The 23,385-nt window shown below is 39.2% G+C and overlaps 1 protein-coding gene across 1 annotated transcript in view; it reads left to right on the forward strand.

Moving 5' to 3' along the window:
- Nucleotides 1–23,385, forward strand: part of atp2b2 (ATPase plasma membrane Ca2+ transporting 2) — a 543,565-nt gene that overhangs the window by 283,482 nt on the left and 236,698 nt on the right. Inside the window, exons 8-10 of the mRNA XM_041191496.1 lie at nt 16,697–16,729; nt 17,307–17,420; nt 21,885–21,926. Coding sequence (XP_041047430.1) covers nt 16,697–16,729; nt 17,307–17,420; nt 21,885–21,926 — 189 coding nt within the window. The remainder of the gene's footprint in view (nt 1–16,696; nt 16,730–17,306; nt 17,421–21,884; nt 21,927–23,385) is intronic.

The raw sequence follows: 23,385 nt of genomic DNA on the forward strand, positions 1-23,385 counted from the left end.
TGTCCTCACTTATCACCCCACCAGCCTCCGCATTCAAAGGATCATTCTCCGCCATTTCCGCCAACTCCAGCATGATCCCACCACCAAATACATCTTCCCTTCACCCCCCGGGACAAAAAGATGTTGAAGGTGGTGATATTATCGAAAGGAATGTGCTCATTAAAGGTAGAAAGCAGGACGAGCAAGGTACAGATAGCCCTAGCGGGGGTGGGGTGGGGGAAGGGATCAAAATAGACTAAAAGGTAGAGATAAAACAATGGATGGAAATATACTGAAAAATAATGGAAGTAGGTGAGAAAAGAAAAATTTATATAAATTATTGGAAAAAACAAAAAGGAGGGGGAAAATCAGAAACGGGGTGGGGATGGAGGAAAGAGCTCATGATCTAAAATTGTTGAACTCAATATTCAGTCTGGAAGGCTGTAAAGTGCTTAGTCGGAAGATGAGGTGCTGTCCCTCCGGGACACCCTGGTCTACTCCTCCATCACCCCCAAAACCTCAACTCCCTCCCACGGCACCTTCCCATGCAACCGCAGAAGATGCAACACCTGCCCCTTTACTTCCCCTCTCCTCACCATCCAAGGGCCCAAACACTCCTTTCAAGTGAAGCAGAATTTCACTTGCACTTCCCTCAACTTAGTCTACTGCATTTGTTGCTCCCAATGCGGTTTCCTCTACATTGGAGAGACCAAATGCAGACTGGGTGACCGCTTTGCAGAACACTTTCGGTCTGTTCGCAAATATTACCCAGACCTCCCTGTCGCTTGCCATTTCAACACTCCACCCAGCTCTCACACCCACATGTCCGTCCTAGGCTTGCTGCATTGTTCCAGTGAAGCTCAATGCAAACTGGAGGAACAGCACCTCATCTTCCGACTAGGCACTTTACAGCCTTCCGGACTGAATATTGAGTTCAACAATTTTAGATCATGAACTCTCTCCTCCATCCCCACCCCCTTTCTAATTTTCCCCCTCCTTTTTGTTTTTTCCAATAATTTATATAATTTTTTCTTTTCTCACCTACTTCCATCATTTTTCAGTGTATTTCCATCCATTGTTTTATCTCTACCTTTTAGCCTATTTCGATCCCTTCCCCCCACCCCACTCCCACTAGGGCTATCTGTACCTTGCTCGTCCTGTTTTCTACCCTTAATGAGCACATTCCTTTAGATAATATCACCACCTTCAACATCTCTTTGTCCCTTTGTCTGTGACATCTTTTAATTATCTCCACCTATCACTGGCCCTCCATCCAGCTCTTCTTGTCCCACACCACCCCCCCCACCCCTTAAACCAGTTTATATATCACCTCTCTTCTATTTATACTTAGTTCTGTTGAAGGGTCGTTCGGACTCGAAATGTTAACTGTGTTCCTCTCCGCAGATGCTGCCAGACCTGCTGAGTTTTTCCAGGTATTTTTGTTTTTGAAAACAAAAAGATAGTCAGCCAGTTCTTTCAATGCTGAGGTTAGAGAAACTGTTGGTCATCTAATCACGTGAGAATGACAGCCATTTCTCTTAATTCCATAAATTCTATACTTAACAGGTAATTTCCCCACTTGTACTTGAAGCATGTGAAGAAATAAGGACAGAGGAAGCCGAGGAATTTATATTTTTGCAATTGATTACACTGGTGCATAAATAGGGGACAGATATTCTTGACTCAAATCCATGTAAACTCATCCTTTCTCAGTATATACTGATTTTGGCCAACAGATTGAACAGATTCATAAAATCCTTTGTACACACAAATCAAGTTGACTTTAGATTAGTAAAACTATAATATATAAAACTGTTTCCACTGGCAGGAGGGTAAATAACCAGAGGACACAGATTTAAGATAATTGGTTAAAAAGAAATGCCAGGGGAAAGATGAGGAGAATTATTTTTACACAATTGTTGTGAGTTGGATGCATTGCCTCAAAGAGCTGTGAAAATGGATTAAATAGTAACCTTCAAAAGGGAAGAGGATATAAACTTAAAAAGAGGGGAGGAAAGAGAAGGGTTACAGGGAAAGAGCAATGAAGTGTGATTAATTGGATTAGTCTTTCAAGGAGCTGGCACAGGTACAATGGACTGAATTGTCCTCTGTGCTGTATCATTCTATGAATATAGGGTTTGGAATACGCATGGACCTGATGGAGCAGAACAGTGGTATCACTACAACTAGTTAAAGAGCAAATCCCCTTGATGTGGATTACGTTTTTGATTGAGTGGAATGGAAGTACTTATGACACAAACTTCTGATATTTAACAAGATCCTAGAAGTTCTAACCAGTTACCAAAAACCTTGTGGTGTATCTCTGAGCACTGAGGAAATGCTCTCCACTTCCTTTGTTTGAATCTTGGAGACACTTATTTCATGACCGCACTAAATGGAAAGATGCTGCTGCCGAAACCTCAATTCTATGGGGATAAAGTAAAAATCATTCCCAGACCAGTCTCTCACACTGCACAATGTAATTACATATTTAAATGACAAGGAAGCAAAGGGTAGAAGAGTGGAGGTGAGTGAGCAAGAGTCCTCTGTAATTCCACAACAATGTTTACTGCTCTAGAAAATCATTCCTAACACTGGAATACTGTTATTGGAATAGTTAGTCAGTTTTACACCAGTTTTGCATAATGGCATGTGACTTAGAGATTTCTTGTGCTCTCCTTCCGAGATAACAGGCGCTGTAGTTGTATCAACGATGAAATTAAGGTGTGAATCTCTGACTTTCGTTTCTACTGTTGGTGCTGGAATTTTATCTTCAGCCCAATTACTCTGATCTTTCATGTGCTGTTTTTCTTGCTCGCTGACTGAGTATAGCCTTGATCTTCCTGTTTGATAACATCAATTTCTGTTTCCATATCTATCATATGTGCATTTGAGGATTTCCAGAAAGCTGAACTAGCTTTAGACTCACTGTGACCTCAACAGGTGCAAGGCTGCAACCTGGAGCTTTAACATGACCTGAAGCATTTCTGTTTCTTCTACACCTGCATGCCATCTGGATTTGACTGACTTTCCCACAGGCACAGCACTTTGACTGAAAATGGGGGTATTTAAGTGGCTGCTGGCTGCCATTGGCAACAGTGACATCTAAATTTCTGGCTCTGAGACTGTGAGCTTGGCTGCCCTGGCCTGGATCTCACTGAAATCCAATGGACCTCCCCTGCCAGCTCAGGAAAACAACTCCCTTTCTGCCTTTTCCATGGATGTGGCCACATCACAGGCCTCCTTCCATGTCAGCTTATTGCCTTTGCTCAGAAGTTTGGCCTGGATTTTATTGTTCTTTAGGCCTCCAACGAATGTGCCTCTAAAATTGATTTCTAAGTTTCCTTATGCCTACAGTGGCGAGAGCGTTACTTTAGTTTGAGAATGTAATCTGCAACAGTGTCACTTGGCAACTGCTTCGTTTTATGGAATGCAACTCTCAATACAATCTCATTCTTACCGGTGCCATAATATGAGTCCAGAATCTCAATAATTTCAGCATATGCCACAGTGCTGGGGTCTTGTGGGAAGCATCTGGCCCCATCATAATAAGGAAAACATTTATTTTACCCTCATCTCCTATTTTATTTGCTTTCAGCCAAATGTGTCATCTTTGTTCATAATTACACCAGTCCTCTTTTGTTCGTGTTGAATTTCCCCATTGTCCCTTCATATACCTTCATACCACTTTTTTTCAATTACGTAGCATGCTGACTCAGTTGTGTACCTGAATACAATGTGTGCAAGGAGAAATCTTTAAAATTGCTCAAACTTCCTCAAAATCAATTTTAGGAGTTCCAAAAAAAAATCACAATGTTCTTCAGAACTTAATTTCTCAAATGAAGTGCAAAACAAAATTCCATCCCACCCTTGCAGTTGTCTTTCTGTTGTGCATTGCACTGAGTAAGACAAACACGTGATCAACTGCAGGCAGCCATTATCGAACTAACTTTATTTACATCTTCCCAACAGAGAGGGCAGCAGAGGGCACAATATAACAACATGCTCAGATCTTGCAACACACTACATCTTCAATGAAAGGTTCAATCTAAATCACAAAGAAATTCTACTTGAGGGAAATGTACAGTGGATTGAGATGAACACAGTTCCTTTTGTAGTCATATATAGGTCAAAAATGCTCCTCCCTGGTTCAGCTCATGAATTGCTTACACACTCTTAAGTTTAAATCTTAAACATCCAAGTCCAAACATCTGAAATGCAAACCTTGATGACTATTAGCATATACGTTTTCAGAATGTTTGTGAAAGTACATCTGTTCCCTTGCAGTTTATATTTGCGCAGAAGATAGCAAAGCAGGTGATAAAGTGTTTTGTTATATTTAATTTAAAATTAGACATTCAAATCATTAGCATTTAATTTGTTAGCATATTTAGACAGCTACGTTCTTCAGGAAAGGAAGAACCTCTTTCCTGTGAACCAAATATTATGCCTTTAACCTACAAAATTACCAATTGATTAATACGCTGAAGTGTAATGGCAAAACAGACCTTTGCCACCATGGATTTAACACATTTTAATTTATTTATAAAAGGATTTAATTTCAATAAGTACAATTTATGGATGTTTGGTTTTCTGAAATCTCAAGACAATGCTTTACTTGAAATATTTTGGATGTCACTTAAATATGCGTAATTTAAATTCACTCTTTTCAGAATTCTAATTGATTTGCACATAATTCTGTACAAATATTCCAATTTAATGCACATTGGTTCAAAGTGCACATGGTCACCTTTAATCAAGCCATTATCACAAGGAAGCAAAATCTTTCACACTCTTAAACTCAAAGCAATCACAGTTAATCATTGTAACAAAAACATTAACACCGGAAGTATACACAGTAGATCTACCAGCATCTGCAGAGTGAAGAGGCAGATGAACATTTTGGGTATACAGCTATTGCCAGATCTTGGATAAAATTAACCTTATCGACATTCTCTAGGGTTTTTTTGGCAGATTTCTAGCATTTTTAGTTATATCTTTTCATTGCAACTGAGACCTGCAAGTCACAGTGAACACTGATTGTTACCTGATTGTCTGCTATTACACTACTCATAAGGTCTCAAAATCTTCTCCTGTGCCGCTTGTTATGATCCCCCTAGTGGCCAATAACTTTTTTAAAAAGATGAACTTCCAGTTGATAGCTGAAAGAATGACAAGATTTCATGTTTTAAGATATTTACTGTAACAAAAGACTGAAAGCACTTAAGACTAATTACTAGTTTTATAGGCAATTTATACTTTAATCCACAGAACAGGATATCCCCTTTTATTTTTAGCACAACCAAATAAACAACACTTGACAAGTATATGTTACACTATCCTTTAAGTAGACTCCTGAAATCAGTCCAAAATGATTTTTAGCTCCAGAGGGTTTACTTCTGTTCTTTTCTTTACCCAGCGTTATAAGTTCTAACCCTAGAACTGTCCTTCACAGTGAGAGTATTACTGGAGATCCTCCCTCTGGCGCAAGCTAGGCAAATCTTCAGCTTCATTTTAACTTCTGATGAATTTGGTGTTTTCAATTTGAGCACGAACTCCTACGCTCATACTAGTGCAGTTAACCATAGAGACTTTTGACCTCTAGCTGCTCGCTCTCTCTCTCCTGGACCCTGGCAGACTAACCTTGTGAATATCACTGTCTGTGATATTCAGCGATATTTTAGGAAAGCCTGTAACTTAATATCGAATCTTGGAACTAAATGGACAGTTTAAAACACAGCTGTTTATGACCCAACATTCTTAACGCTTTCCTGGGACATGGAGATTCATTGCTGCCTTTGCCATTGTCTGCAAGTGTGAATACCTTGTACATTTTTCTTAGTAAAACAATCTATGCCTTGCTTAACATTTAGCAGCCCCATTATCAAGACATGCTGTCAGGCAGATGTCAGCACAGGTCACATGACCCCTTCATTTTTTTGCCCTATATTTAAAGGCACAGTCCCAAAACATAATCTTATAAATCTCATTGTTGTAGCATTCTGGAAGAACTCTTTTGACACAAATATTTTCATTTTAATTAGAGCTCAAAATGCCCCTATTTAAAATTAAAGTGGTAAATGTTTAAAGTTGTGATGAATGAATGTAAGTTGTTAATTTACAATAACTAGCTGGTTGCGCACTCATCAACTTACTCATGGTTCAGACATGCTGCTCTTTGTAGTAGGAATTATTTCATCTGCTCTAAGGCATGTTCTTCAGACTGGATGAGGTAACAACAGACTGGAGGTACTTCTACTTTACCGCATACTTGTCCTTGACACTTAATTAGTTCAGCTCTGTCAGTTAATAACACATGGAGGGAGTATGAACCATGTTTGTCTGTAACCTTTCAGGTTTCTTTTTCTCCAATGAATATGTTTTGATGGACAAAGCCACACAATGTGAGCTTTGGCGATAAATTTCTTTGAGGCTTCCTCCCTCCACCACTGCAATTTTGGCGTCAATGGGTTTATGCCTGGCAAAGCAGGAAAGTTCCGTCCCCCCCACCCGCTCCACCGTTCCAGCCCATTATCTCTGGCAAGGTTTCTGAAGGAGCATCTGCATGATTTAATTCAGATTCCGGAATCTTCCAGAAGTTTATTTTGCATGCACGTTTGCCTGGAAGCAGATTTTGAAATGATATTTGAAAATTGCATTCACCTGGGTCATTCTTTGAAAAGTCTTTCTCTTCTTTCCATTTTTCAAATATTATATTCCTCTGAAGCCATGAGCAGTCAGCAACAAACCACCGTATGAAAGGTTACACTTCACGATCTTGTGCTCAGTCCAGTTTACACTACAAGTTAACACCGCAGACACAACCGAATTTTTTAAAGCTTTCGAGAATGGACAGTTAATGTAAAAATTGCAAGCCAAAGGGTTTCATTTCTTCTGCTGACTTAGTCATTTATTGTTTATTAAGTTGATTAACAGTTTCTGGTGAAGTAGATTCCCCTTATCCAACTCTCCGTCATCAACAAAGTGATAGGAAATGTCTTCAACAGTGCTATTAAACGTCACTTACCAATAATCTGTTCATCAAAGCTCAGTTTGGTTTCCACCAGGACCACTAGGCTCCAGAGCTCATAGACTTGGTCCAAACATGAATAAAAGAGCTGAATTCCAGAGCTGAGATGAGAGTGACTATCCTTGACATTAAAGCAGCATTTGACCGATTATGATATCAAGAAGCCCTGGTAAAATTGAAGTCAATGGGAATTGGGGGAATCTCTCCATTGGTTGGAGGCATACCTAATACAAAGAGGATAGTTGTGGTGTGGGAGGCCAGTCATCTCAATCCCAGGACTTCACTGCAGGAGTTCCTCAGGGTAGTGTCCTAGGTTCAATGATCTTCAGCCGCATCATCAATGAATTTCCCTCCAGCAAAAGCTGTCAAGTGGGGATATTCACTGATGTGTAAGCATTCCTGTCTCCATCATCCTGTCAACCTATTGAGGATCAGTTAGGCAAACGGAAAGCAAGTATCCATTTTCCAAATTGCTGCCTCTAATGGGAGTTCAACTTGTTCTTAGTATTCCTTTTTTAAAAAGAAAACCCAGTCACTGTCTCTGAACAGCCCAGTGCCCATTATGTTGCACTTTTTTGAAGTGAGAATGAAAGCAAGCTGAAATGCATTTGAAAGGTCAATGTTGAGGCAGAGAGCCAAGAAATATTAGTCTCTGTTTCCATCAGTTGAATGGAGGTTGTTAATTTTATATTTGTTGGTCTAGTATGATACCTACACCTCAAGAGTTAATAGTCTAAAAAGTAATGAAACATGCTTAAAACTGCAAAAGGAGTTTCTTTTAGTTGATTTTGTGATCTGAAATTGAGGAGGTCCTGGGCTCTCTTCTTCTGAATAGCTTAGTGACTCTGTTCATCACTTCACTGATCTCGAGACATCTGGATTCAACATTAGGCCCATCTTTTGTCTTTATTGGGCTGCTCATGGGGGGTGGGGGGAGGGGGGGGAGGTAAGATGTATACAAATGTTACATTTGTGTTCCCATTAATTTCCATATGTCTCAAGTTTATGCAAACAGATCCTGGTGTTCTGATTTAGGATTTAACTATCAGCAAAGCTGTAGCAGTCGGACCAACTATCTCCTAACCTTCAGATCCTATGAACTTCAAACTGATTTGGGGAAAAAAAATGAGTGTAAATCAAATTGAATTGCTTGGGCTTTGGGGATTGGATTGGCCTGGCTTGCAAGGCATGTGTGGATTGCAGGCCATAGTTTGACACTCTGGGATTAATTATAAATCCTACTGAAATGTGGTATTTTAGCAAAATGATATACATTTAAGGAGGTGATAACTGTAAAAGACCTACCAACCATTCTGAATAAGGACAGTACGCTTTAAATAATTTAATGGGTAGGTTATTATATTTGCTAAATGTGCACTGTCCCCAGCCATTCTGCTAAAAAAAATCCCTGCTGTAATAAACTTCGGTATGGTACAGGCATACTGCAGGCAGCTTTGCACAATATTATTGTGTAAATTCATCAAATTGGCATACCATGTTTCAGTTTGATTGCATAAGTTGTAAGTGGAGGAAAAATACAACCTACTATCCTGCACAAGAAATGTTTCTAAATATTTTCACTCTGGTTGTGACTTAAAATTTAATATTTTGATTATCAATTGACCTATCTAATGCTTTCCATAAGAATGATTTTGTGATAACAGATCCCACGTCACTTTGGTGCATAACTTACCCAATAGTATAGGTTTTTCAACAGCATGGTTCAGCTGCAGTAAGTGCATCCTTGTTAAAAATGTGCTGTTGCGTAAGTTTTTTTCTGTATTGTTCCTTTATAAGGTGGATAATTGGTAAGGCCAGAGCACACTTGATTAAACAAGAAGAACGAGCAGAGAGTTATTAGTTGGTTGTGAACTGTGTTCCTTTATTTCAATCTTTATTTAGTAGTGAAGAAGCTGCTTTATTACATTGTCTATTGATCAGCACCGTAATTATGATGAATTAGAGCTTTCAAAGAGTAGGCCAATTTACTCACTGATGTTTCATTCTCTATATTGAAGAGAAACAAAAAGGAAGATAAGTTCAATAAAGATTATATTTGGTAACTTTGATTGCCCTAAACCTTGACGTTTAAGTAAAATAAACATGAGCAAACACTTTTAAAAGCCAAGACCAAAACAAGCCAATTAAAACACTTTTTTCTCAACTTAGATATCCTGTTTTGATGCAGCCTTTCAAATGTCAAAATTGAAAAAGCATGGAGTTCCGTTTTTCTTAAAATGCTGAGAATGTTGACAATGTTGCAAATGCATCTGCTGGAAGAAGATGAAAATGCAACACAGACAGCAGCTACTGCCTGCCTTTCTAGATTAATAAATAAACTGCCTCATTTTTTTTCAGAGACAACATGAACCCTCTCAGTAACATCAGATGAAAGATTTATTTGATGGCAGTTTAAGCCGGGAAAATGATACTGTCTGTTCCACTTAAGTACTTATCTGTTAAGTGTAAAACATTGTATGAATCTAAATCTCCTTGCCCATTTGTCTGTGAACTTGTCCTGTTCATTTTTGTTCAGCAGTTAGACTTTGCTTATTTAAGATTCAGTCCTTCAGTTCATGTGCACAGTACATGTTGCTCAGTTCTCACCCATACAAATATTACTTTGTTCATTTGTTCAGAGATGTATTATAAACTGTCTATTTGCATCAGGCAGGGTGAAACTTAAATTTTAAGTAAATTCTGATATTGCTAAAAGAATAAATAGTCTTAAATAAACAGTTTTATTGTCCTCCTGTCACACAGTAGAAGTTGGCTGCGAAGACAGGTTAGTAACTGCCCTTTGGTCTCGCAGCTGAGATCTACCAGTGCTATGGTTAAGTGTCCTGTTGGAGTAGAATGGATCCAGATATACTTGCCCACTCATTTCTTTTTCCTCTCCCAATGAGAGAATTCCCAGCTTCCACTTATCATAATATTAACATAACCAAAATCAACAATATTCCTCTGGAGAAGTGCAACTTTGATGTTTGTATTTCACTGTTAGCGGGTACAGCTCATTGGTGGATCTCCCATGCTATTTTAGGCCAGAATTTTCCACCCCGGTTGGCAATGGGCGTCATGGCGGGCATAGGCGGACAATATGGTGAGAAGGCCAAAGTTCGGTTTTACAATGTCGTGAAACCAGTTTGCAATTGTCCACTCCACCCGTCAATGGCAGGCCGCGTTTCCTGCTGCTGCATGTTGGGAACTTCATTGTAATACATTTGCATTTAATTATAAGCCCTGCTTGTCAGAATTATCCCCCCCCCCAGCCCCCCCCACGCTGGAACATCCAGGCACGTCAGCGTGACTGCACGCAAATGTGTTTCACAACTGTACATAAGCAACGTGCACCTGGCGAGCTGCACTTTGGTCAGGACTTTGAGGTTTGTTTGCTGTTATGACACAGCAGTTGGTAAAGGCTGAGTTATTTAAAAGCCCATAGGGAAACTTTAAACAACTGTCATAACCTATATTTTCAATTGGTATGTTTGGGATGCAGCTCTGAATTCAGAAATGAAATCACCAAGCCTCCAGCGGTTTTATATAAATTAAATTAAACATTTATTAATTTAACAAGGAATTGAACACATACACATGTCTACAAGTTGCTACCATAATAACTTTTAAACAAATCCCCAAATTAATCACTCCCAGGTAAATCTTCCCCAAGGCAACAATAACCCATAGACTTAAACAGATACTGGGCAAAGTACATTTTGTCTTATGAATTCAAAATGAGGTTCCTTTCAATTTGGTTCCTTCGCACAGTTGTAGGCTTACAGGCAGCTTAGATCTTACGTGCCTCTGACTACACACACAAAACTCTTTTCTGTATATATCCAGCATTCCCTTTGAATGCAAATTCTCATTGTATCACCAGGCCCTTTGAACTCCACCTATTGCAACAATAAAAACCCTTTCCTAGCACCAATTTTAGTAGTAATATAAACATATTGCTTGGTAACTCCTAGCTAGGTGCAAGATTTCACTCCCATTTTTGAATGGTTTATTCAACAAAATGCAAATATACCCTCTACCGTAACTGGTTAACATCTCAAAACTATTATACATCAAAGCACCCAGACTAGCTGGCTTTAATCCAATTACGACACACACACTTTCACACCCACAGACACAGACCCTACCAAAAGTCCAATTTAAATTAATTTCCAATAACATTATATACATTAATATCTTCATGGCATCATTGTCTGCCTTTTTTTGGGCAGCACTCACAGTCATTAGCACCAGGCTTCACAGACAGCACCACATCACTTTTAGGGGGCTCATGGGCAGGTGTCTACCTACCAGAACAACCGTAAGGCAGGGGTAGCTTTTCAACAGTTGTAGGACAAGGGCTTGCTTGGGGAAGGGGGAGAAGTGGCCTCAGGCAAGGGAAGAGGCTGCAGGTCAAGGGCTGTACTGGGGAAGGGGGTTGTGTGGGTGTGTGTGGGGACACATGTTGATCTGTGCAAGTGACCTCAAGATGGTGAGGGCTGAGGAGGCAGTCTGCAGAGGAGATGAGGCCAGATGGTGATGTGAGAGAGTGAGTGGTGATGTCCCTTGAGCTGGCAGTGAATGAGATGCCAGTGATGGCTCTGTGAATGTGTGAGTCTAGAGTGATGTGATGGTTGCCATACCCTGGTGTCATGGATGAGATCATTTATCCATTTTCTGCACTGGATGGCCAACCTCTGCTGTGCAGCATTGGCACTGACCAACTTGGCCACTGCCTCCCAAGATGGAGTGGTGAGACTTATGGGCCTTCTGTGGCCAGAATGGGGGTAGAGGACATCGCGGTGGGTCTCCTTGGTGAGGTCATTTCTCTCACTTCCCCTTTAAATATATAAAAAGGAAGAGAGAGGCCAAAGTGAACGTAGCTCCTTTAGAGAATGAGGCTGGGGAAATAATACTGAGGAAGCAGGAAATGGCAGAGGAGTTGAATAAATACTTTCCATCAGTCTTCATAACTATCACTATAGAAAAAGTACTCGGAAACAAATGGGGCGAAAGACCGATAAATCCCCTGGACCTGTTGGGTTGCTTCCTATGATATTAAAGGAAGTAGCTACAGAGGTAGTGGATGCACTGGTAGTAATCTTCCAAGAATCCTTAGATTCTGGACAAGTCCCAGAGGATTGGAAAACTGCCAATGTCACACCCTTATTCAAAAAGGGGGAGAGACAAAATACAGGTAACTATAGGCCAGTTAGCTTAACATCATTGGAAACACGTTAAAGTCTATTATAAAGGATGTAATAGCAGAGCATTTAAAATACATAATATAATCAAGCAGAGTCAGCAGGGGGAATCATGCCTGACAAATTTATTAGAATTTATTGAGGTAACAAGCAGGATAGATAAAGGGGAACCAGTAGATGTAATATATTTGGATTTCCAAAAGGCATTCGATAAGGTACCGCACGTTAGGCTACATAATATGATAAAGGCTCTTGGTGTTGGGGGTAGTATATTAGCATGGATAGAGGATTGGCTAACTAATAGAAGACATAGAGTTGGGATAAGGGGGGCATTTTCAGGATGGCAACCTGTAACTAGTGGGGTGCCACAGGGGATCAGTGCTGGAGCCACAATTATTTACAACATATATTAATTACTTGGATGAGGTAAGTAAATGTACTATCACCAAGTTTGCAGATAACATAAAAATAGGTGGGAAGGCAAGTGGTGAGGATGACACAAAGAGTCTACAGAGGGATATAGACAGGTTAAGTGAGTGGGCAAAAACTTGGCACATGGAATATAATGTGTGAAAATATGAGGTTATGCACCTTGGCAGGAAGAACAGAGGAGCTGAATATTATTTAAATGGAGAAAGACAGCAGAAATCTGCAGCACGCAAGAATTTGGGGGTCCTCGTGCATGAATCCCAAAAAGCTAACATACAAATTCAGCAGGTAATAGGGAGGGAAAATGGAATGTTGGCCTTTATTTCAAAGGGAATGGGGTATAAAATAGGCAAATCTTGCTAAAATTATATAAGGCATTAGTTAGACCACACCTAGAACATTGTGAACAGTTTGGTCCCCTTAGCTAAGGAAAGATATACTGGCATTAGAGGCAGTCCAGAGAAGGTTCACTAGGTTGCTCCCAGGTGTGGAGGGATTTTCTTATGAGAGGTTGAGTAGGTTGGGCCTGTACTCATTGGCGTTTAGAAGAATGAGCGGCGACCTCATTGAAACATATAAAATTCTTAGGGTGCTTGACAGGGTAGATGCTGAGAGGCTGTTTCCCCTTGTGGGAGAATCTAGGACCAGAAGGCATAATCTCAGAATAAAGAGTTGCCCATTTAAGACAGAGACGAGGAGAATTTCTTCCTTCAGACGGTTGTGAATCTGTGGAATTCTTTACTTCAAAGGGCTGTAGAGGCTGGGTCGTTAAACATATTCAAGGCTGAGATAGACAAATTTTTAATCAGTAAGGGAGTCATGGGTTATGGAGAAAAGGTAGGAAAGTGGAGTTGAGGATTATCAGATCAGCCATGATCTCATTGAATGGCAGAGCAGACTCGATAGGCTGAATAGCCCACTTCTGATCCTATGTCTTATGCTGTCCAGAAGGCGTCCCAGGGATGCATCACTTTTGGGGCCATGCCTTCACTGGAACAGTCCTGGGCTGCAAGCTCTGAGAAGTGTGCATGCAGCTGCAGTTTGATTATTGCGCCCTGTGTGAAGAAGAGGTGAGGTAAAGGTGTGGTGGGCAAATCAGAGGCCGCCTGCCAGCGAGACGGCATGTTTCCTGTGACTGCATAACTAATGAGGCGGGAATGGGACGATACAGTGAGAAAAGCCACCACTGCGGCTGGTAGGTAAAATGTCCTCTTTCCTGCCTGCTATCGTACTTAGTGCAAATCTTGGACAATTACGCCTTAGTGTGCACTCCTTGAGCTATGGATGGGATAAGTGAACAGAACAATGGGAAATCAGTCATATAGGTAGGAGAAATGTTCCATAACACCTTGAGTGACATTTGTTGCTTGATATTTTTTATTGGTTGGTAAATATTTGAGGCAAATTCTGCAAAATTATTGCCTGACAAATGATATAGATTAGTATCTCTGCAAAGTTTTAAATAAAGAGATTAGAAGAATATTTATATATTTAACTGAACACTTTCACTAATTTGTTTTTGTTCATTGTCACTGTATTAACCTTATGTGAATGGGGTGAAACTCTTGAGTTAAACTGAATTCTGAAAGCAAAATTAGAAAAAATGCAGGAAAGATCTACTGAAAATGTAATTGGGAAGTCTAATAGTCACATTCCATATAATTAATATGATTCTGAAATAATCCTGAATTTAGATAAGATTGATCTTCTTCCCTTCCTTATAGGCATCACTTGTCTCCACACAATTCCCTCATCCCCTTAAGGAAAATTAAGATAACGGGCAGAATCTTCTGGTTGGTGTGCAGGGGCAGGCACCGGAATCGGCTGCATGCCCGCTGAACTGTCAAAGGCCTATTAAGGCCAGTAATCACCTAATTGAAGTGGTTGTCAGGGCTGCCTGTCCAACCTTAAGGTTGGTGGGCAGGCGAAGAGCCCAGGCGGCCTTCGCATTTTTCATAGAACCTCATCCACAGGCGGAATGAGGTTTCATGAAGGGTTTATAACATTTTTATTAAAATTCATTGACATGTCACAGCTCATGTGACATTGTCACATGAGGGGGCATGTCTGAATAATTTTTAAATTTTTTTTTTCAAGTTTTCATAATCAAGTTAATCTCCCTGAGGCAGCTCCGTGCCTCAGCGAGATTTCTGCACTCGTTCACTCGCATGCACAAAAGAGTGCAGGCCCCAACTCTCTCTCCCTCCCCCCACCTGCACAGGGAGCGCTTCTGGGCACGTGTCACGCTGGGCGGGCCTTAATTGGCCCGCCCATGTAAAATGATGGCATACAGCTGTTTGCAGGCAGTGATCGGCTGTTTGCCCACCCATGCCCGCTCCTGCCCGATGGGGAGAAAATTCTCCCCAATGTGAAATACTTGTACCACATGTCCTTCAAGTGAGAAGGAGATGGTGAGCAGGATATTTTGGAGTGCAGATACTTCAATGAGAAATACTTGCCTAACATTACCATTTTTAAGCTAAAACCAAAGGGTCAAACAATGTTTGTAATGAAAAATGAGAGCTAAGATGTGGGAGAAATGTATCTGGATTTATGCTTGCATCTAATTTGGCTCTGAGTCATCCTACATAAATCAACTCAAGTTTAGAAACGTCCAAAAATGTTTGGCCATAATCCAGAGTTAAGTACAAGACTTATTAAAGTATCATTTAGCTCTTTATATCTCTAACCGTTACATTATTTTACTTCTATTACTGCCACTGTAGCACAGATAAAGAAAATATAATTGACAATGTAATCACAAAATGCTGAACTTTGTTTCAGAATTAAAACATCACAGTTTAATCTACAAATCAGTCCTGAATTGAAATATCTCAGCCTTATCATTTGCAATATACATAGTAGTGTAACAGGTTGCAGTTGAAATCTAGTGTTAATCCAAAATTGCATACATTTGTGTTCAGGCGGTAGTTCCTCTGATCCTATTTCTAGGGTAATACTTTGGTGAGTTGCCTTTGTTTTTCTTTTTTTCCTGCTAGATCAGTTCTTTTCTTCCAATTCATTTTTTTCAACTACCACCTTTCACATATTTAAACTGCACCACAGACTAGACTACATTTTCCCACGCTCCCAGAACCTAGGTTACTGAGTTAACTGCTATCCCAGAAAGAAATAAAAACAAAAAACTGCGGATGCTGGAAATCCAAAACAAAAACAGAATTGCCAGACCTGCTGAGTTTTTCCAGGTAATTGCCAGACCTCCCAGAAATAAAACCCAGTAAAATTACTGATCTTTTGGGGAAATGACTGGCATGGACCAAACTGGTCTTGAATACCTTAAAATGGGACTCCAGTTCGGGCCTGTACCAATCATTTTATGCGAATGTTTTGCATTATGTAACTCTACCCCTATCTAAACACTCTTTTCCATCCTTTTTCCATTTTTTTTACTGAAATAATTAGAAAACTAAGGCTACAGCTCTTTTCCTGAAATGTGTAAGATCTGAAGGTATTCCATTTTTTCTTGTTGCATTTCTCCCAGCAGGCATTGCATCCTAGCACAACAGTGACCTTCCCAATACCTTGCTCAGTTGATCATTCTTTATGTAGGAATCTGGAGTGAACATTAAGCAAGAGGACCTTCACAGCTGAGCTTTATCATGTCCGTATTCTCTGTAAGCACACTTTTCACCAAGGGTCTCAGAAGCAGTGATCCTTGATGATCTTGTGTCTGCTTGTCAATGTTTATTGAATCTAAATGTAAAACAACTTCTGCCACTCGTGAAATCTGGACCTTTCGAATCTATGTGACTCAGGTAGCTTTCCCAGATGAGCCGAGGTGGGAGGGAACAGGGTGGGGGAATGAGGGAGGAGGTGGAGCTGAAAGAGTTCCATTATGTTCTGTGAAATGCTACTGTTTTGTTTGATCTAACACAACCTGTTTTTTTTTACTGTTACAAGGCTTTTAAAAGTGTAAGGGCATTATCTGAAAACGTTTTTATTTTTAAAAAAGAAACAAAGAGATTGTACCTTTTTTGAGTGCACATCAAGGCTTGCCTTTCTACTTTCTTAACATTTGCAAATTACAATACAGGTCAAACAACAGAAGATGAACAACAGTTACCAGGTATTGTACATACTAACCAGCTGTAGAAATGAAGAAGTAGCAGTAGCTTGCACTAATTTTGGAATCCATTACAACAGGGCTGCAGCAAGGGGCTTTGGCTTCCTCTCTCCCTGTCTAACTGGCTCAACCTTGGCTATCGCACACTTGTTTCAACACTTCCTTCTAACTGAGCTTCATAGGCCCTGCTGCTTTGTGCTATCACAGGGAAGCTTGCAAACAAAATTCTGATGATTAAAATGCAATGCCTAGAGCAGACAGTAGCTCTCATGCTTGGCCTTGCTATGTCATCACATCTCTTTGTGTGTTTTGTGATGACAACTATGTTGATAACATGTTAATCCTACATGTTTCATGTTGTTAACTTAATCCATTCAAGTGATAAATTTGTCCTCCCTTGCAGGACTCTTCACCTGTGAAATAGTATGCTTTTCGTGTATTATGCGGATTTTGATGCTTATCGTGTTTTTGTTTTGCTTTTACAAAGTTAAATGATGTGTTTTGAGCAGAAGCCATATTAATCCATTTCATTTTTCTTTCCCCATTTGATCTATTTGTTTTTCCTTTGATCCATTGCTAGAAGCTCCCCAGCCTCCTTCCCATGCTGTTCCCTCCCAGCCCCTGTCTACTTCAGGTACAGAAGGTGCAGCAAGTGCAAATGCCACTGATAGTACAAATGCCAGCTTAGTCAATGGTATGTTGAGAACACCTGGCTTTTTATTATTTATTTTGACGAATTTCTCATGCTCCACCTGTTCTAAACCTTATCTGCAAACTGCACAGATGTTTTTGTATGCATGTGATTATAGTGTACTTATTGGGAAAATATATTAACCAATAAGGCTTGCAACGATAATCCAATTGTCAGCAACTGTACTCCAGGCATTTTTCAATATTTCAAAATGGCATATAGAGTGGAGAGGGGTACTGCTCTGGGAAGCCTGTGGGATAAAAGCAATAGACAAAGCCAAAGATTTGATTGTATCAACAGCTTTTTTTGCGAATGTCCCAAAAATATTGAAAAGCACTCCTCTATCAGGCTTGAAGGATTATTGTACTGTCAGTGACTGGCTCCTTTTGAGGATTTTCACTTGACACAGCAGCTCACAAGCACTGCTGAGGTAATTTCTTCTGCTCATTCACACTAACTGATCCCTAGGGATGGCATGTTTCGGTGACAATAAGAGAATTTTAAAAGGTCACACATATAACCAGCCCCTCTCTATTTATTTTTGACTGATAAATGATCACCCCTTTACAGATTGGTTTCTATTAATTCATGAAGGTGAATTTTGCGAATGTGTGTAACTAGCAGTGAACCTTGCCTGCAGCATCTGCAGAAAACCGCCCCCATATTATATGAAATCTAAAGAAAGTGTTGTAGATTTTCAGTAGGTGATTGATTTTTATCCTTTTCACATAATGCCGTAACCAGCAAAGAGGAATGTCATATTCCAAACACTTGCGTTTAAAATGGTTGTGTATTGTTGCAAATTTGTCTGTGGGCTGTAAGATTCTTTGAGCACCCTGGCTTCATAGTCTCATCCAACCATGTATCAAGTGGGTTAGAAATTGTCAAAATTGTTTGCCTGAGCACACAATGATCTATGCCATTAAATTGTTGACAAATACTGGAATTTTACGACACCTTTAACATTTTTGAAATTGCATAAAACACATTGCAGTTTGACAATGAGATTAACACTATCTCCCATATTTTCTCACCTTTACTGCCAAGGTGATTGCAGTGTGCAGTCCTCAGGTGTGGAATTCTCAGGCCACTGCTAGTGGAGTCCCAAGAGTAACCTGGAGAAGGACTTCTGTGATTTTAAAACCCCTTGGCAATGTGGAGAACAAAGTGGAAACTTATGTCCTAATCTGCGATGTTGCCTTACAATACTACTGCAGTGTATTCTGACCAAGTGCTACTGTTTCGGTTTTTCAAAGCATTTATACAAAACTGATTTCTGTGAAGATGGTTTAACTATTTAGCTGAAATCAGTAATTTACTATTGCTAGACCCCATCCTCAAAGCAGATATGCATCATCGGATCACATGCCGCTACATTTAGTAAAGGCTATTCAATGATTCACAGACCCTCTTTCATAGTGTAAGATAAAGTACAGGGGAATCTAAACAAACTTGTGATTCTTGTTTTCCTTTTGAAGTAGATTGGTTGGGTAAACTGAATGATCTGGTTCTATGATTGTACCGACAACTTTTTGGTATATGTTTTTGATGATGTAGCAAAAAGACCAAAACATTGATGAGGCTTCACTTGGGGTGTAATGGCAGTTTATACAATATTGAGTGATTCATCATTTTGAGGGAGAGTATTTTGCAAGAGTTTATGTCCCGGGTTCCATGGTTGCCTAACTTTACATTGTCAGTAAAATTGCTTCCAGCAGGATCTCCATTGATGGATTTATTTGAAGTGACTGTTCCATTTTGCTTAACTCCATTGACTTCAATTCAAAGCCCCTGAAATGAAAACTATCTTTCTTACCACAAAACGAATGCTACGGTTATTTAACTGAAAGCTGAGGAAGGACAGAAGACTGTTTGTGTGGGTTTATTTTATGCATACATACAATGCTAATCTCTAAACTTTATATTTACAGAGATAAGTAACACTAAACACCCAAGAAAGTGCACACAACATATTTGAGTGCTTTGTTTTGTTTTGGATATCTCAAATCCACCTGAAAATGTCGATTTGGAGTGTAAAATCCATCATTACAAAACATCTGACAGTTTTATTTAAGCTTATGCACTGTTGGGTTAAGTTTCTGTTGGACAGCATGCTTGTCTCGTATAGTGCATGTATTTTACATTATATTTCTGTCTCATGCATTTCTAGTCTTGTAATAGTGTGAGGTATCACTGACCTTTGTTAGCTGAGATAATGTTGAGATCTGGGCTGTTTCTGTTCAGATGGTTGAATGTTTCACATTATTTCAAAGTGCATTACTGATATCATATAGGAATTGCGTTAAAAATTTAGCAGATGCACTTCACACAACACTGTTTTTAAGATAACTGAAATTAGAAATTTATTTGGAAGGAAAAAAAATCTGTAATCTCCAGTTATGGCAACAGAATGAACAGTTCTTGGTATTCATATTGATATGGAGCTATTTAACTGTGTATGTCTGAGTGTATTGAAAGCTAATATACATCAGTACATACACAGACTCAAAAAATATAAGCATTTTAATGATAGAGTAGGAGGACAATGACTCAGCATTGACGTCATTAGTGCATTACGGATGTGTGTCAGGAACGGTACATAACCATGTTGCTTATAATTCCCACTTTTGTATGGAACACTAAAAAGCCATTGACCATAACCACTTGCCTGCAGAATTCATTTTCAGAATGTGCACTTAATTTTTTATAGTCAGTATAGGTAATTCTATGAAATGCGTATGACAGATGTGAGGCTAAATTAAAATGGCTCTCATAATACCTGCTACTGAAGCCAGCAATAAGCTGAATCTTTCATGCAATGGGGATTTGCATGATTTCCCATCGGCTGTTTGCTCATCCAACTGTTATTAGTTCTGTGCATTTTTTAAGTCTTCACTTCACCTTTTTGTAAAACATTGATACAAGCAGCGAGGTTAGAAAGTATTATTTGCTTTTTACTAAGGCAGGGGGTGGGGTTTGGTGACCACTCAAAGAACAGATCGGACATTTGTCACAAGGGCAGTAATATACCCTTTCTGAATTTTTCCTTGCAAACATAGACATCGATATTACAATACTTAATTGGAATAAAATGCCACCTCATTCACCATTCTCCAAATATTAACCTAGCTGTTCTTGAAACATATTTCACATCATTTGGATTTGATATTAGTCAGTGCAAACTGATGTAGTTTCATGGAGGTTTTGGAAACAGATTGAAACTTGGAAAATCAAACAAGGGTAAGTATTGTAGTTGGTTTAAGGCACCAGACAAAAGAACTGTGACTCCTGGAGACACCGGTTCAATTCAAGCTTAGAATTGGTCTTCTACTCGGTAGTAAAATTGAGGTCAGAGCCTTATAAACTCACTTTAGCAGTATAGATGAAATAAAGTACTGCATAAAAACAAAAAAACTGCGGATGCTGGAAATCCAAAACAAAAACAAAAACAGAATTACCTGGAAAAACTCAGCAGGTCTGGCAGCATCGGCGGAGAAGAAAAGAGTTGACGTTTCGAGTCCTCATGACCCGTCGACAGAACAGTTCTCTCGAAGGGTCATGAGGACTCGAAACGTCAACTCTTTTCTTCTCCGCCGATGCTGCCAGACCTGCTGAGTTTTTCCAGGTAATTCTGTTTTTGTTTTGTAAAGTACTGCATACTGCTCACAGCAATAATTGCAGACAAACTTCAAATTATTTCACAACTGTCCAAAATGTCAATATTAGGAAGAAGTGATCTTTTCACAGTTATTTCTGGGGACATCTCAAAACTGAAAATGAGGGAACCTCAATTAAGTTGTTGGAACACATGGCTTTAGTGCATAAAATTTCTCAAAGGAAATCGGGTTAAAGTAAGGCTAAGACTTAAGACTAAAGTAAAATTGAGATAATTGACCAGGCTAACAAGAATGTACTCTGCACAAATACTCCTGCCGATTTGAATTTCCTTTCCAGATTATAGTCATCAATTTCCATTTTCCCCCAATAATTCTATTCTTACAAACTGCCAAAACAATGCTTCAAACAACCACAGTTAGCACTATAGTATTCATTTCAATATCTGTGTACCATACAATCTCAACATTATCACTTTATTTGTAAACATAGAGCAGTTCTATTTACTGACAACCACATGGGTGATACCTTTTCAACTGTGCACATGAAATAAATTAGTCACTTGGTCTAGATTTTCATTATATCAAGCTCCATGGTGTACTGTAACCAGTTACTCCTAAGTAATGTGCTCAGATATTTTTGCAAATATGATCCTTGAACTTGTGAATCCTTGTGTAGCTAAATAGACTGCTCTTCAAACAGTTGCAGATTTTTGGCCATTAAAAACTATTACAATTTGTCTATTGTGTCCACCATTTTTTATTTTTGGTTGCAATGTAACACTATATGTTGTCTCTGTTGTGACTCTTCACTGTTTGTTTCTGTTCTGTTTGTTGTACTTTTTCACCATAGGCAAAATGCAGGATGGGAATATGGAGAACAGCCAGAATAAAGGTAACCGTTCTTCTCGACAGTCAATCAATCTCTCTTTATTTTACATTGACATCAATACCATTCAATTAAGATGTTTCTTTTCTCTAGTTTTCTGAAGTGGTGACCTGGTATTCACTAACCCCTTCCAATTCTTTTCATACAGGAGTTTTTTTAAAAAATTGGTATTGAAAATGAATATGGTAATGCGGCCTCCCACATCTCTGATGATTCTGTAAAGGATCTTCTAACATTTTAAAATTTTAAAATGTTTTCTAGTTCCGCTGTCTATCATTTAATTCATGCCCAGCCTTCTTATAGACTGTTTTGACAGATGCCTTAATATTGTCATATTTTGAAATTTTCCATCAATGTAGCTTTGCAAAACTGTACAAATACTTTTGCTTTGAAATATTTTTTCAGGTTGAGTATTAGTATGGTACAAAGCTGTTTTCTTAATGAGTGAATGAGGGTGCAATATAATAGAGTATTGCTCGTAAACAGTACAATAGATACTTGGTAGATGTTTCATCATCCATTAAAGTTTTGCAAATATCAATATTGCCAAATTGAATTTTCGTCTAAAAGACGTGAGAGTATAAAAATCAAATCTAATGTGTTAGTTGTCAAAGAATCTTAATTGCACTGGGTTTCCTTATGAAATGGTTTTAAATTTGTCTACTATTTTGCAAATGATGGATTGTTGATCTTGTCAGGATGGAGTGCAGAGTGGAGGTCAGGTGCATCCCACAGAGCGAGATTAGAAATAAGAAGATTGAGTCATACCCCTCCATCTTCCTGCTTCCTCTTACCAATGACTCATGCATTAAAGAGCGGACCAGCATAGCACAGTCTGTTACCTTGGGAATAGCACATGAGGACAGAGCAACTGCAAGAGGGGAGAGAGAAACCTGTAAATACATTTTACGAGAAAAAATTTGGACGCACATCCATGTATTTATTAAAAAATTTAGTTTCAGCTGGCTTTCTGTTGAAAATAGAGAAATGCTAAAACCTGTTGAAATTATGCCAAATATTGTTGGATATTAAGCACATCGTGAATTCCTACCATTAAAGAAAGTCTTTGTTTAGTTAGCAATATGTCTTACATGTACGTGTTAGGTGTGAGACTGCAAAGAATAATTTGTTGCTTTTTGTACCTGTTTAAGGTGTTTGATAGTCCATTGCGAAACAAAATTAAGCCACCATCTTTATTTAGCACACAACTCCAGTTTTGACAGCAACACTACCTGTACCTCTTTTAAGCACTGATGAAGGGTATCAGAAAGCAAAGTTAAAGATGCACTAAATGAATTGGTGGAGATTTTTACTCCTTCTGCTCAGGTGGTGGTAATAGGGGTGGTGGGCTTGCTGTCCTCCTCCTGCTCTACTGCTATTTTTCCTGCCAATTTCTGGAGATGCCCAACCAAATGAGATAGCCTCATTAGCCTGTAGAAGTCAGAGTCCAATAACATACATAGAA

Source organism: Carcharodon carcharias, chromosome 7 (genome assembly GCF_017639515.1).
Source record: "Carcharodon carcharias isolate sCarCar2 chromosome 7, sCarCar2.pri, whole genome shotgun sequence".
Lineage (NCBI taxonomy): Eukaryota > Metazoa > Chordata > Chondrichthyes > Lamniformes > Lamnidae > Carcharodon > Carcharodon carcharias.